Source organism: Cervus elaphus, chromosome 10 (assembly GCF_910594005.1).
Source record: "Cervus elaphus chromosome 10, mCerEla1.1, whole genome shotgun sequence".
In the NCBI taxonomy this organism is placed as follows: Eukaryota; Metazoa; Chordata; class Mammalia; order Artiodactyla; family Cervidae; genus Cervus; species Cervus elaphus.
The window spans coordinates 35,831,398-35,848,160 of NC_057824.1; the positions used below are offsets into that span (position 1 = coordinate 35,831,398).

A 16,763-nucleotide genomic window follows, 5' to 3' on the forward strand; every position below is an offset into this window, starting at 1 on the left:
GAGAAAAGCCCAAGCAGCAACAAAGACCCAGCACAGGCAAAAATAAATAATTATTAAAAAAAAAAAACTTTCACACACACAAAAAAGACAAGGAGAGGAAAGGCGGGTTGGAGGGAGAGAGAAAGAGAGACTGTGAGTGGGGGAGGGCAGAAGGATAAGGCAGTAGGCATGAGATGAAAGAGGAGCTGGCTAAGGGGAAGGTGTAAGCAAGAAGAATATCATATTGTGATAATAAAAAATAATTTAAAAAATAAAGTAAATTAAAATGCATAGAAACAGTTAACAGAGGAATGCTTACTGCAGAAAATATAATCAGTCATATGGAAATAGGCTTAAGGAATACTCCCAGGTGGCAGGGGAAAGGAGCAAAGAGATGACTACAATTATGGGGAAAAAAAAGGTGTGGAGGACAAACAGCATGGATCCACAGGTAAATGGAATCAGGTGTTCCTGCAGAAACAACCAGGGCAAATGGAAAAGCACCTGTTTTGAGAGCAAAGCTCAAGACAAGCAAGTAGTAAACAGTACAAAAAAGAATTTTTAAAAGAATGAAACATAAAATCCAATATTAAAAAAACAGTCATGTGCCTCAAGTAACACAGGGTCAAATACATAAAAGCAAGAACTGCTAGAAATGAAATGAGAAATTTATAGAAATACCATTGAGGGAGGGTTTTAAAACATACTGTGTCAGTCTTTGACAGATAAAAGAGGTAAAAAAAATATGAGTATAGATAACTTAAATAATATTATTAAAGCTAGTGCCAAATACTTCTGTCTTGAAGCTTGAACTCTTCCTTAAGAGACTCACCTTTTCCCTAGTATGCACAAAATTGATGATATGTTAACTTGCAAAGCAGACCTCTTCACAAAATGCCCCAGAAATGGCTCAGCCTACATCTTCTGATGAAAACGTGATAGAACTAGAAATCCATGCCACAGACATAATACAGAAGATCATTGTGTGAACAAGATGGAACAGAAATCAGACGGGAGCCTTAAAATGATGAGCTCTTGAGGTCGTTTCTGTCGGGAGTGGGAGGGGTTGACCAGGCATGCCCAGTAGGGTGGACAGGTGATGTGGACGGCCAGGTGGTGGTTGGAGGTCATGGGTGTGTCATGCATCAAGCTCTCCACGTATGATTCTTTTCTCAGGTGTACTCTCGAAGCTGTATGTCGCTGACAGTCAGAGGTATGCAGACAGGATGTTGTTCAAAAGACAAAATATTTAAGCCCATGGCCAGAAGTGCTTGGAGGGGCTTTCCATATTGGCAGGGCTAGGAGGAAACGTAACATCACAGCAATGCACTGGTGGACCAGAAGAAAGGAAAGAGTTCAGGGATCAAAGGGTTTGATGTGTATTAAAAAAAATGGTGTAAAGGGAAAAGAGGATTAAAAGGATAAAAGGTTATTGGGGAGTTCAGAGGAAGAACCTTTCCAGGTGAGACTCCAGGTGGCTGAACTGGAATGGTGAGGAAGCCATAATGTAAGAGGAAGGGAGGAATTTATCACAGTTGGCTTCAGATCGTCTATCATTCTCTGACTACCTCCTCCAGGTTCATTTATATGAAAATCACTTTGGAGAGATACTCTTTTAGCCTTGAAATTGATCTTAATAGTTATGTAATTTGATCTAAATTCTCTCAAAGGAGAGAGGAAATCAACATTTGTTGAGTCTCTGCCATGTGCTTTTCACTATACTTCAACACCATTATCCTCTGTAATTAGAGGAACCATGTAATTTATTGTCCGAACTAGACTCTGTTGAGAGTAAAAGAACAACAGATAGAGACTGAGGTTGTTCTGGGTAAACTGGCATGGATGGCAGTCCTATAATTATCAGGCATCCTTTTGAGTTGTATGTGACTTTATCAGCATTTCAGAGACAGGGAAACTCAGACTCAGAGAAGTCTTTTTTTATTTATTATTTTGGCTGCATTGGGTATTTGTTGCATGCACAGGCTTCTCATTGCGGTAGCCTCTTTTGTTTCAGAGTGCTGACTCTAAGGCAGGCTTCAGTAATTGCCTGCAGGCTTAGGAGCTGCACTACATTGGCATGGTACATGTTGCTCCGTGGCATGTGGAATCTTCCCAGACCGGGGATTGAACCTGTGTCCCCTGCATTGGAAGATGGATTCTTTACCAGTGGACCACCAGGGAAGTCCAGTTAGTGAGAGTCAAAGGCAGAGGCAGGATTCAGACCCAGCTGTGTGTGGCTCTGAAGTCTAACTGTTGCTAACTTAGTTCCTGGCTCACCTGCATTAGCTCGCCATCATCATCTCACTTGCCTTGGCTTGACAGGCTCCCTTCCAGACAGACACTGTGACGGTCCCAGCTGGAAGTCTGTCTCAACACAGATGATTCGATGTGTGATGACTGTGCCGATGCCAGCAGTGACAGGAAACCAGCTGCTCTCAGAGCCTTTGGCCACGATGCACTTGAGATGCCTTAGATCCTGAGTGCGGGCTACCCAGAGACCCCAGGTTTGCTTACTTTGTAACCAGAGTCCATCAGATGAGGCCGGGGATGGCCAGTTAAGATGATGGAAGGGGATGCTGATGGATCCAGGGCTCACAAAAGCTATAGCATCAGAGAAGCTCGGGATTAGAAGAAGCAATGAGTGAATGCTGCTGCTGCTCGGCCGCTTCAGTTATATCTGACTCTTTGCAACCCCGTGACTGTAGCCCGCCAGGCTCCTCTGTCCATGGGATTTTTCCCGGCAAGAATACTGGAGTGGGCTGCCACGCCCTCCTCCAGGGGATTTTCCTGACCCAGGAATTGCACCCGAGTCTTCTGTATAGCGGGCAGAATCTTTATCACTGAGCCACTGAGGAAGCCCATAATAAGTGAATAGGACTCAAAAAGATGCTGGTCTAGGAGTAGACAGCTGAAGAAGCTTCAGCTTAAGGAAGTGTGACAGGGCAGTGGGGAGGAACTTGGGGTTAACCAAAGGCCCAATAAACTGTCACCCATCAGGTCACTGAAAGAGAAGGAGGTGGGTGCAGAGCAGGAGAGCGAAAATAGGTGGATGGCTCCCAAAGTTTTCACCTGATCAATCTCTTTGCTTCAGTCCTGCTTTGGTCCTGGGGTGTGTGTGCCAGGGGCGTCCAGCTGGTCAGTAAGGCCATCCTGGGTCTGTTCACCTAGGGCTCAGCCATTCAGACCAGGATCTTTGCAGATTCAGTTGTTCTGTAAAGTCTCTGGGGAACAGGATAGGGGTCTTTGAAGGCCAGAACAATGGATTCTTGGTGGCTATAAATGGACCACAACTGAATTGATTTTTTAATTAAGTTTTAATAACATAGTTAATACAAGAATGCATTCTCTTTGTAATAATTTCAGAAAATGAAAATTAAGGCTAAAGTTTCTTTTGCCCACAAACCAGGTTCCTTTACCTCTTCCACAGATGTAGCCCTTTCTTCAAGCCAATTTTGGATTTATCCTTCTAGACTCTTTTCTATATGTTTGCATTCACATGTGACCTTATAGGAAATTTGTTATACTTGTCTCAAAGATTTCGAAAGCCTTGTTTGTTTAAACACAATCTCAAAATTATAGAAAAGTTGCAAGAACAGCACAAGGATTTCTGTATACTCTTTACCTGATTTACCATTTGTTCATGTTTTGTTTCATTTGGTTCATCATTCTCTCTATTAAATATTTTCATATACGTGTATATTTTTTTGTGAGCCATCTGAGAATAAGTTGGAATCATGGTCCCCATTTTCCCCTAAATAATTTAGTGTATATTTCCTAAGAACACAGACAGTCTCTTGCATATGTACAGTTATCCAACTCTGGCAACCTAATATTGACCCGTTTAATTCATAGTCTCAGTCCAGATCACTGCTGTTGATCTTCAGTTGAACTGCTGACTTTTTTTTTTTTTAAACAAAGAAGTATTACATTGTAATAGTCAATCTTCATCTTGTGGGTTTGCTTAACATGTTAGTACATGTAGATAGCCCAGTGTTATAGACCCATACATAATATTTCACAGTGTGAACATGCTCTAGATTATTTACCCCTTCCCCTGTTGATGGGCATTCACGTTATTCCCTATTTTTTTAAAATTGAAATATAGTTGCTTTACAATGTTGTGTTGGTTTCTACTGTAGAGCGAAGTGAACCAACTACACATGTGTATATATCCCCTCTTTTTGGATTTCCTTTCCATTTAGGTCACCACAGAGCATTAAGTAGAGTTCCCTCTGCCCTACAGTAGGTTCTCATTAATAATCTGCTTTACACATACTAGTGTATATATGTCAACCCCAGTCTCCCTGTTCATCCCACCGCCTTTCCCCCTTTAGTGTCCATACATTTGTTCTCTACGTCTTGTCTCTCCTTCTGCCTTGCAAACAGGTTCATCTGTACCATTTTCTTAGATTCCACGTAGATAAAATGAGTTCGTATACAACATTGATTTTTCTCTTTCTGACTTACTTCACTCTGTGTAATAGTCTGTAGGTACATCCACATCTCTGCAAATGACCCAGTTTTGTTCTTTTTTATGACTGAGTAATATTTTGTTGTATATATGTACCACATCTTCTTTATCCATTCATTGGTTGATGGACATTTAGGTGTCTTCCATGACCTGGCTATTTTAAATAGTGCTGCAGTGAACACTGGGGTGCATGTGTTTTGCTTTTTTTTAATTTGTTTTTTCCTAAATTTGTTTTTTCCAAGGTATATGCCCAGTAGTGGGATTTCTGGGTCATATGATAATTCTATTTTTAATTTTTTAAGGAACCTTCAAACTGTTCTCCTCAGTGGCTGTATCAATTTGCATTTCCTGCTTTTTATCTCTGCAAACATCCTCAAACATAACTGAATGCTAGTGGGGATTGCTTTGGATGACTGTTCTAAGGACATTTATAGTGAGGACAAATAAAGACTCATGATGTTGAAGAAAGTACCTTCAAAAGGAGACATTCTTAATACAGAGAAGCTCCTGGTTCACATAGTATATTATGATGACTTTAAAGTAACACAGTTATTCAGACTTTCCAATAGTTGTTAAAAAAAAAAAAAAGATTAGGAAAGTTCTTGGCGAAGAGCAATCTTTAGGAAGACAGTTAACAGTAGTGCTATCTTTTACGGATTCAGCACTGTATTAGGTAATTGCACCAGAATGCAGAGGCCTTGTTTGCTCTGAAGGCCCTTTGATGGAAACAGCTAGATCTTACCCCCCAACCAGCTTCACTCCCAAGGCAAGCAATGTTCTCTTGATTGGGACACTTTTCTCCTGTGCACTTAGCAAACTTCCACCAGGGGGGACAGTTGCTATTTCTGCTTTGTGTGAAGCATTTTGTACCATCTGGGCTGGCTGAATTTCAACAGAGATAGTAAAGAAACATTTATCAAGAAAAATCAAAGTCAGTCTCGCCAAGTGTGGTCTAGAGAGATTTGCTGCTGGGAAACATGACTCTACTTTGAAAAGCTTCAGGGGGGACAGGCCTTTGGATCTTAGCCTGCAGCTACTTTCAGCTGCTCATGATACAGCGACTTTAGTAGCCAGAGCACTTGGGGATGTGAATACCGACAGTCCCAGAATCAATTCCACTTTGTTCCTTTTCTTTTTTTTTTTTTCACTTTGTTCCTTTCATAGAAATTTTTGGCCCCTTTGGGAGAGGATAGACCCAAAAGGAACAGAAGTAGAAGAAAGGGTCTATAAGAGTTGGGGGAGAGATGGAATCATGCCTCAGTTAGGATTGGAAAGTTCATGGGAAGTAGATGGCCAGGGAGAGGTCATTCTTAAACCACTAGTTATGAGATTGGCTCAAGAATACTTGTCCTACAAAGAGTACTCTGAAGGAGCTGTGAGGTTGCATACTTACAATAGAAGAATGTTCTGGTGGTTGTCCTGTGTTGTCAATTTATAAGACAGGGGAGGGAGTGTGTGGTCTTTGAAGAAAGACAAGCTGTTTTCACTTGGCATATGTGTTGCCAATCAACCAGACAGACACGTTTCTGGCACTTCAGAGCCTCTCAAATCATGTTTTTATGCAGCTTACTGGGGTGATAGATGTGTCATTCCAATATCCAAGCCTGGAAACTGGCACATGCTGTTTTCTTTGGAAGGCTCAGTGAATGATAGAAAGTAACAGTTGGAGATTGTATCTAGTCCATGGGGAAAGTGTATGGGCATATTAAGAAATTATATCATCTAGGAAAGTTTTACCTAGTGTGTGCTCTATGGACCAGCAGTATCGGCATCACTTGGGAACTTGTTAGAGAAACAGATGAGCAGGTGTCACTCCAGACTTAATGAATCAGAATCTTATCTGTGGGAGTGGGTCATAGGAATATGTGTCTCACTGGTCATCTGGGTGACCCTTGTCCACACTAAGGGTTGAGAAGCATTCCTTTGGAAGGGTTCAAATGGAAAAGTCAGATGCTTTATTCTCAAGAAAAAATTTGGAAATGATTAAGTCTTCATAATAAAAATAAACCAATGTAGTAAAAGAGGGCACTGAATATTAATTGTAATAACAATGAAATAGCAATAATATGAAAGTGGAAGCAATATATAGCTAGCATTTATTGACTATTCCCTTGGAGCCAGTTTCTGTGCTAATAATGTATATTCTTTATCTAATTGCACCCTTTTAACAACCAAACTAGGTATATTCTTTCCATTTCACTGATCAAGAATTTGAGGTTCAAAAATGTGAAATAACTGCTAGGCAAGATGCAGACACTGGATTGTTACAGCCCTGTATCCACTATACTGTATGACCTGGCTACTGTGTCCTTAGAAATCAACTCTACTTTGAATTTGTTGTTGTTGTTCAGTTGCCAGTTCACGTTCGACTCTTTGTGATCCCAAAATTCCTTTGAATAACTTGGTTTTATTCTGCTAGGTACTGGGGACAGGGTGTCAACATAAGATATTGAAGACAAAATCAACATGTTATGTTGGCACCCCTGTTCCCGGTACTTAGCAGAATGCCAAACACATTAGGGACCTGCTTATTGAACTTAACTGAATCAAAGAGGAAAAATTCTTACTTTTGGTACAAAAATGAGATACAACTTGCAAGATGACATGGAGTAGGAATTCAGCCTGTGGATAAGTAGAAGAAGGGGCCACGTGCTAGACTACAGAATGGTGTCAGTGAAGAATAAGTTATAGCTTGCCTCCTGGGGTCCCTGTCACTCCTCTGACAGTCCACTCAGCCCTTTCTTCATTCCCTTTATTCAGTCTCAACCCTTCACTAGCTATATGATCTTAGGCAAGTCAGCCCCCCACCACTCCATCCCAGGCAGTGGTTAGTTGTCAGATAAAATGAAAGGAAAGAGGAACAAGGGAGTTGAGAGTAGTTTTGGGGAGTGAATATAATGCCCCCAAAACTTTAAGCTGGGGGTGAATGGAATAAAGACAAGAGGGAATGAGGAGAAAGAGAAAATGTATTGGGCTCAATAGATTGATTGGTGATGAAAGATTTGTAGCAGTGGGGTACTAGAGTTAGTTAATGAACTGGAAAAGGGGAAGTAGCATAGATTGTGGGGTACATGAAGTTGAGTTTAAGAAAGTAGTGTAACTTCTGGATGATGAGCACCAGGAAGGGAGTGACTGTGATGAGGTGGAAGCAGAGGTTTCAGGGAGTGAAGGGGATGCTTTATTCTTTCCTTTTCTGTTAACTTGTTGCACTTATGAAACACTTGTATTGAATGATGGTGGTGGTAATGGGTATCTTTGTCATATTCCTGACTTCAGTGAGATTGCATTTACCATTAACTTTGGTGCTATTATTTCAGATGTCCTTTGTTCTGTGGAGATTTCCTGTTATTTCTAGCTAATTGCAATGATCCTATGGTTTTCTCCTTTGACCTATAATTGTGATGAATATTTTAATAGTAGATTACTGAGGTTGAGCCATCTTTGCATTCTGGGTAGAAGTCACTGTTTATTAGCCTTTTAGCAGATAGTTTGATTCAGTCTGCTAATATCAATATATTACCTTGGGATTTCCTATCATAAGTGAGATGGTTGGCACAGTATCCTCAAGATCTAGACCTCATTTTCTTATCTCCTCCCCTTGGCCATCTGTGTTACTGGTGTTTGAACTGACTCCTAATTAACTTCTTCCGTTTCTCCAGACTGATGTCTTATGCTACCTCATCCTTCCTATTCTCAGTTGCATCCCAGACTGTTGACCTTCTTCTTCCTTTCCCTGCTAAACCTCCTCTACCCAGGGTGTTCTTGGTGTCAGGTGGAGCCTAGCTGTAATGCTGCTATTTTTCCAGCCCTTTCTCCCTGGGCTGTCTAGGTGCTAGTTAATGGGTGCTGCCTGGATAATAGGTGCATTTTGGTTTGGAGGGCAATTCTTTCTCTTTTATTAATAGCTTTTACTTTTTTATTAATTACCTTCAATTGGAGTGTAGTTGCTTTATAATATTGCATTAGCTTCTACTGCATAGCAGAATAAATCAGCTATACATATACATAGACCCCTCCCTCTTGGATTTCCCTCTTATTTAGGTCACCGTGGTGCATTAAGCAGAGTTCCCTGTGCAGTACTGTATGTTCACATCAGTTGTCTGTTTTTCTTTTTGAATTCAGATAACATGCACCATTAACCATTTTTAAGTGTGTAGTTTAGTGGCATTTACTACATTAACAATTTTGGGCAACCATCGTTTGTATCTAGTTCCAAGGAATTTTGTCACCTGTAAAGGAAACCCTATAACCATTAGGTAGTAACTCCCCATCCCACCTACCACCAGCTCCTGGCAGCTGCTTGTCTGCTGTCTCTTTGGATTTACCTGTTCTGGATGTTTCATATAAATGAAATCATAGAATATGTAAATTTTTATGTCAGAGTATACACATATACTCTGTGTATACTCTGTGTATAGCAGCACCTTTTACAATAGTCAAAAGTTGATCAACTGATGAATGGATAAACAAAATTTGATATATTCATGCAAGCAGGTATTTAGTTCAATTCAGTCACTCAGTCATGTCCAACTCTCTGTGACCCCATGAACCGCAGCACGCCAGGCCTCCCTGTCCATCACCAACTGCTGGAGTCCACCCAAACCCATGTCCATTGAGTCAGTGATGCCATCCAACCATCTCATACTCTGTCGTCCCCTTCTTCTCCTGCCCTCAATCTTTCCCAGCATCAGGGTCTTTTCAAATGAGTCAGCTCTTCGCATCAGGTGGCCAAAGTATTGGAGTTTCAGCTTCAACATCAGTTCTTCCAAAGAACGCCCAGAACTGATCTCCTTTAGGATGGACTGGTTGCATCTTCTTGCAGTCCAAGGGACTCTCAAGAGTCTTCTCCAACATCACAGTTCAAAAGCATCAATTCTTCAGCACTCAGCTTTCTTTATGGTTATTAATGCTAAAACTGGTTTGTTTGTTTTCTTTCTGTTTTTAGTAAGAGATGCTAAAAACCTTGTACCTATGGATCCTAATGGCTTGTCAGATCCTTATGTGAAACTGAAACTGATTCCTGATCCCAAGAGTGAGAGCAAGCAGAAGACCAAGACCATCAAGTGCTCCCTCAACCCTGAGTGGAACGAGACATTTAGATTGTAAGTTAAGATTATTGCATCCTAGCCTGGGTGGCAAGGTTGGGTTGTGGGCCACCTGAGGTTGGGAAGGTCCTCTACCAGCCTGTCTTTCCTTCCATCCTTCCCTGCCTCCTTCTCTCCCTCCCTTTCTCCCTTCCTCTCTTCCTTTTTTCCTTCTTTCCTTCCTCTCCACCTGCAGTTTTGCATTGCAAGCCAAGTAAAAATTGGAACTTTTTTTCATATACAGTATTGAGAATGTCTCTGATGTGGGGGAGTGGAAAATACTGTGATGTGTTGCTAGGCGAAGCCAAATTGTGGGAGTTGCTCTGGGTCTCAGCAAACATAGAATGCAACCCATAGGGTGTGGGGATGACCTGCTTAGGGCTGTGTGTGTGGATGATGCTAGGCCAGCTGCCAGCCACCTGCCAGGAGGTCTCTGCTAGCTGCCATGCAGGGTCTTCCCTGGCTAGTGCTCCAAGAACATGGCATCACTTTTTGGTGCATCTGAGCTAACAATTATGAGATACATCAGCCGATAGTTACTGAGCATGTGTTGTGTATAGCAAGCACTGTAGTAAGTGATCTGGCTTCACTGGTCACTTCATCCCCATTTTACCAATGCAGCTTAAAGAGGTTAAAGAACAGGCCAGTGTCCCACAGCAAGAACAGGGTAGGATGGGATTCAGTGACAGTCCATCTCCAGGGAAAAGTGAAGGTGTTAGTCGCTCAGTCGTGTCCAGCTCTTTGTGACCCCCATGGACTGTATCCCGTCAGGTTCCTCTGTCCATGGAACTCCCCAGGTAAGAATACTGGAGTGGGTAGCTATTCTCTTCTCCAGGGGATCTTCCTGACCCAGGGACAGAACCCAGGCTTCCTGCATTGCAGGTAGATTCTTTACTTTCTGAGCCACCAGGGAAGCCCTCCAACTTCAGGGATCATGGGCCAAAAGCATGACTTCTTGCGGTGCCCCGTTTCCCCCTTCCCCTCTCAGAGCAAAACTGGGGGCTCATCTCAGCCTCCATCAAGGACATGCCCTAGAACAATTATCCCTAGACTGGCCCCAGCAAGGCTCTTTCCTTCATACATTTCCTCAACCTCGTCATCAACCTGCATGTGTGGAAACACTCACATGATTACCTGACTGGCATACATAGTTCTTAGAGTGACTGTATCAATAGGATTTCCTAAACATCGTGGATCCTGGACATAAGACAGTGCCAAGCGGTTAGAACTGCTTGGTCAGAGCTGGCCTGGGTCCTCTTCCTGTTTAACCACAGGCTGTAAAACAGAAAAGCTCTGCCTCCCTGGGGAGCTTGCCAGGGATGAAAACTGAATCTGTTTCTTGGAACAGCTTGTAATCTTTAAACATTCCTACCTTTGGGCTTTGTCCTCTTGTACATTTCATCTGCTTGAGAAATCACTATAATCACTGACTTTTTTTTCCTTCTTGCAGCCAGCTGAAAGAGTCGGACAAAGACAGGAGACTGTCTGTAGAGATTTGGGACTGGGACCTGACCAGCAGGAATGACTTCATGGGATCTTTGTCGTTTGGGATTTCTGAACTACAGAAAGCTGGTGTTGATGGCTGGTAAGGAAACTTTCACTTTGAGAGCAACAGTACAGCTTGATCCATCGAAACATGAGATCAAGAATGGTTCCCTTTTTCTCCTAAATGTTTCTCCTTTTGGTCCTAAACATTAAAGCAGAATCACAAGTGAAAGCTGGTAGATTGGCTCTGCCACATAGATAACATTTAATTTGGTCCTCATGCAAAAATTCCATGGACGGAGAAACCTGGTAGACTACAGTCCATGGGGTCACAGAGAGTCGGACACGACTGACTGACTTCACTTTCCTAGACTTTTCCATGCAAAAAAAAATAAGAAGAAGAAGAAGAAAGAAGAATTAGTTGTCAGTATTTTCAAACTCAGGAAATTTCCCATAAAAGTTTGGGCCTACAGGGTAACAAATAAGAACAGTTGAGTACTTTTGACAGGATGTGGTGGTGCTGGTGGTCTAGTCGGCTAAGTCGTGTCCAGCCCTTGTAACCCCATGGACTGTAGCCCACCAGGCTCCTCTGTCTATGAGATAGATGTTTCAGGCAAGAACACTGGAGTGGGTTGCCATTTCCTATTCCACAGGATCTTCTTGGCCCAGAGATTGCAGGCAGATTCTTTACTAATGGAGCAAGCAGGGAAGCCCATTTGCTGCGGTCCTCAATAGTCCCTATTGTTTTACATCTGTCCCACTTTACACAACTGTATGACTTGAGAGGCCCATGGACACTAAAATGGCTCTCACACTTTACTTAAAAGGTATGCTTAATTCACTGTTAGATTTCGACTCCTTAAGAAGATGCCTCTTCATCGGGACTGCTTACCAAGCCTGGCTACAGTGCTGGGGGCTTACTGTCACGCATGCTAAGTTGCTTCAGTTGTATCCAGCTCTTTGTGACCTAGTGGACCTGCCAGGTTCCTCTGTCCATGGGGATTCTCCAGGCAAGAATACTGGAGTGGGTTGTCATGCCCTCCTCCAGGGGATCTTCCTGACCCAGGGATCGAACCCGCATCTGTTACATCTCCTGCATTGTCGGGTGGGTTCTTTACCACCAGCGCCACCTGGGAAGCCCTGGTTACTTTCACAGTCAGCTGCAGTATCTCCCTTGTTCTGGCATGTTTGCTTCTAACAACAACAAAATCTTTGCCCAGTATTCCCAGCGAAGAGGCTGGATAGGTCCTCTTTGGTGACTGTTTCTTTCCCAGTTATCTGAGCAGAGGAGTCAGAAGAGATGGTCCACCTTGTCACTAGAACTATGGGAGAAGTAGTTATTTGGCAGGGGTAGGGGGGGTGCTCCTGTCTCTTTAAGAGAAATTGTCTATTTCTGAATGGTCCTTGCTCTGAACTTTTTCAGTTATAAGTGAAAGACAGTCAGAATCAAACCGGTTTAGCAAGAAAGAGAATGGATCATCGGGACCTCACAAGGGACCTCACATCCTTTCCATTGTCCACCTTACAACTTCCTTGTCTCTCCTCCACGTTTATTATAGGCTTTTATTCAGATATTTGTTTGTGCTCACTCCATCCTAGTTGTTAGAAATGCATCAAGTATAAGACAGACATGCCCTCATGGAACTTAGCTTCTGGAAAAGGATGAGAAACCTTGAAGAAGAAATTACACAAATAACTAATCAGTGATAACATGGTGAGAGACGTGAAAGAATGCAGAAGCTGAGACCTTAGAAAAAGTGTGCTGATAAGTTCACTTGTACCCTTTTTGGGGGAACTTATCTACAAAACAGAAACAGAGTTACAGAAGCAGCAAAGAAACTTATGGTTACTGGGGGTGGGGGGGAGGATAGAAGCGATAAATTGGGAGACTAGGATGGATATAGACACACTACTGTATATAAAATGGGGCTTCCCAGGTGACTCACTGGTAAAGAATCTCCTTGCCAGTGCCGGAGACGTGGATTTGATATCTGGGTCAGGAAGATACCCTAGAGAAGAAAATGGCAACCCACTCCAGTATTCTTGCCTGGAAAATCCAGTATTCTTGCCTGGAAAATCCCATGGACAGAGGAGCCTGGTTGGCTACAGTCCATGGGGTCACAAAGTCAGACATGAAAGAGCAGGCATGCACATTCTACATATAAAATAGATAACTATTAATAATAAGAACCTACTGTATAGCACAAGGAAGTCTACTGAGTGTTCTGTAATGACCTATATGGAAAAAGAATCTAAAAAAGAGTGGATATAGGTATATGTATAATTAATTCACCTTGTTGTTCAGCAGAAACTAATACATTATAAATTAACTATACGCCAATAAAAGTTTTTTTAAATTTTAAACAGAAGTGTGCTAAAGCCCAATCACAAAAGTTAAAAGACATAATTCTCATAAAAAAAGATAATGACATTTGTTAAAGTTTTCCTTAGCTCATGAGTGAGGAAGGTGGGAAGATGAATGCCTGGTTCCATAGGTTTGAGGAAATTTTGTTGGGCGTCCCTGGTGGCTCAGATGGTAAAGAATGGGTTTGATCTCTGGACCAGGAAAATCCCCTGGAGAAGGGAATGGCTACCCAGTATTCTTGCCTGGAGACTTCCACGGGCAGAGGAGCCTGGTGGGCTGTGTTCCATGGGATCACAAAGAGTTGGACACAGCTGAGCAACTAACACTTTCACTTACACTTTCAGACAAAGGAACGCTGAAATAACTTGGCTAAGTTAGATGTAAAACTGGCTGCTATTAGACAGGGCAGTAAAATCACAATTTTGGAGGTTATCGTATCCACCAGACTGAAGAACAAAATCTCACCTCGGATTTCTAAAAGTTGACATCTGTCTTTGCAGACTTGGGAGACCATCTGTATCTTACTGGATTGTGAATAATAAATAATAGAACCAAGAGGAAGGAGATAACTAGTTAGAAAATGCTCAGGCATGACATTAAAAGGTCACACCATCATCCGTTTGCCTTCATCCGGATGATGTGACTTTGCAGGCTCTCAGCATTGCTACTCAGATTGCTTGTTCCTCTTTAGATCAAGTGTAAAGAGGTTAAACAGAAAGAATGCATGATCCCTGAGGGTATAAATGAGACAGGAGAGAACATAATAATAATAATTATGATAACAATAGCTGCCTCTTATTGACTCTTTCTAGTGCCAGGCTCTGGGCTGATCTCTTCCCAGGTGTCCTGAAATCATGCATTGATACAGCGTTAGTCAGATGTGAGGAAAAAATATAGCTGCTTTATTTTCTATAATGGACCTAGACTTTCTTATGCGGTTTTGTGACCTCTTGGCGGCCGAGGAGAAGGGACCCTTCACTGCACATAGTGGCTCCTGGGCTTCATTGCCGCAGAGTGATCAACCCTGCCTGGTCCCTGAACCAGCGCCCAGAGAGGCAGGACTGTTCTCCCCCAAGCCCCCCAGCTGTGGGGGCATCCTTCTGGCTTTGTGTTGGAGTCCCAGGTCCTCAGCTGTTGCCTCTGATTGTGAGGTCCCTTCGCAGTGCCTGTCCTGTTCGTCACACGGCGTGGGCCCCTGCCAGGCCCCACCCTGCTCAGCACTTCCATGACCTCTCACTTCTGAGTCTCCTGCGTGCAGATCCAGGAGCTCCATCTCGGATCCCTCTGTCTTTCCCCCTGCAGCTGCTGCTATGCTGTGGCCCTTGTGAAGGTCTCTGCCCAGGGCTCTGGAGGCAGCGGCCCCAAGCCCTCTGCTTTCACCCCATCCTCCCCTGTCTCCTTCCTGTGGTTCTCCAGGCCCCCAAGGGCAGGGCTGTCTCCCACAAGGGCCACATCCTTCTTCCTGGGCCAGCGCCTGCCATGTCTTCCCCCCTGAAGCAAACAGCAGAGTGCAGAGAAGACAGAATGGCTTGCTGATAAGGGACAGGCTACCAGGAGTAAGTCCAAATATGACTGCATTTACACTTCCGTCAGCCTTTACTTCTCCCAGCACTGCTGGGTGGAACATTGTTCCCTGGATCAGAGTGGTTGATCAGCGGGTGCGGCGCACACAGACATGAGTGACAGTGCTGGAGATCAGGTCTGGGCCTCTGTGATGCCAGCATCTGAGCACCTACACATCCCATTCTACCCCCTGGTGTGGTGGAGGCCTAGAAGGCAGACTGGAAGCTTGGCTCTTCTGACCAGTGAGATGCCTTGTGACCTCAGACTCCGCCGCCTGCACCACAGGCTTCTTAGCAGGTCTGATTCCATTCATCAGGAGTAATTACAGCAACCGCCTCCATCTATCTCTTGGGATAGTTGCAAAGTTGATGAAATAATAGTAGGAAGGGAACTTCTGCAAAAATAAAAGCCCTCTTCAGATGCTGTAGATAAAAATCCTCTTCAGATTGAGGGCCAAGACATCTATGATGCTATCTTACTTTGAAATATACCAGATGCTAGAAATTTGGGTTCTTGACCCAAGAATTTTTTTTTTTTAAACAGATATATTTTAAAAAATATTTATTTATCTGACTGCATCGGGTCTTAGTTGCGTCATGAGGGATCTTTCACTGTGGCGCACGGACTCTGTAGTTGGGGTGCAGGGGCTTTGTTGCCTCAATCCCCGACCGGGGATTGAGCCCACGCCCCCTGCATTGCACGGTGGATTCTAAACCACCAGACCACCGGGGAAGTCCCGACCCAGGAATTCTGTTAACCCTGTGTGATTTAGGGTGTGTCCCATTCCCTCTGTGAGGCTCAATGTGCCCCTCTGGAAGGGGCCGAGCGCTCCCTGCTCTTCTGTGGTTCTCATTTAAGGCCGCCTGGCAGAAACAGCAAGGAAGGCGTCCAGATGTGATGCACCAGCCCTGGGCCCCCATCCGCTGCTCTGATGCCATTTCTGTGTCTGTTGTCAAACCCCCTCCTTTGTCTCTAATTTTGTGTCTTTATACCATGTTCTTTCTTTCCCCTTGTTTTTTCAGAAGTTTATCTGTTTCACTGTTGTTGTTTTTTTTTTCTTTCTTCAAAGAGTCTGGGATTTGTATATCAGTTCTGTGTTTCTGTTTTCTTCTTTCCCGTAGGTTTGTTTTGTGGTTGTCTTTGAATTTCAGTTGAATATTTGGCTAATTTATTTTTTTCTCTCTTAACTTACTCTGCTCTTTAAAAATAACAAGCAAGCATTGGCGGGAACAGAAATTTCTGTTTTGATACATTGCATTTGAGCTTTTGTGGCTTACTAGAAGTCTGCAGTTGTATTTTTAATTTTCTTTCTAACATGCTTTTCCTTAGTCATGTTTTATAGCCTCTAGTCTTAACTTTTTATTTACCTTTTTATTACTAATGTTCAGTGACAGTTTTCATGCTTTATAGCCAGAGAATGTGGCCTATGCATTTTTCATGTTTTCCTTGCCATTCTTTTTTCTTCAGTTTAGCTTAGTGTATAGTCAATGTTGCTAATTGTTCTGTGTACATTTCAATAGAAAGATTATATTTACTATTTGTAATCTTGGGCAACATCTTTTTAATAGCCTCACATAGTCCATTCTTATGGCTATGACTCAATTTACATAATAATATTATTGTAAGATGTGCAATGTTTACCTATATAAATAATCCTACCGTAAACATACTTATAGTGAAATCTTTGCTTTAAATATCTCAGTTGCTAAGTCGTGTCTGACTCTTGTGACCCCATGGACTGTCCGTGGGATTTTCCAGGCAAGAATACTGGAATGGGTTGCCATTTCCTTCTCCGGATGCAAGGATCAAACCTGTG

The 16,763-nt window shown here is 42.9% G+C and overlaps 1 protein-coding gene across 2 annotated transcripts in view; it reads left to right on the top strand.

Annotated features, from left to right (window-relative positions):
- Positions 1–16,763, top strand: part of PRKCB (protein kinase C beta) — a 359,558-nt gene that overhangs the window by 237,908 nt on the left and 104,887 nt on the right. For both annotated transcript variants that reach the window (XM_043914534.1, XM_043914535.1), the window contains exons 6-7: positions 9,396–9,552; positions 10,985–11,119. In XM_043914534.1, the coding sequence (XP_043770469.1) occupies positions 9,396–9,552; positions 10,985–11,119 (292 nt within the window). The remainder of the gene's footprint in view (positions 1–9,395; positions 9,553–10,984; positions 11,120–16,763) is intronic.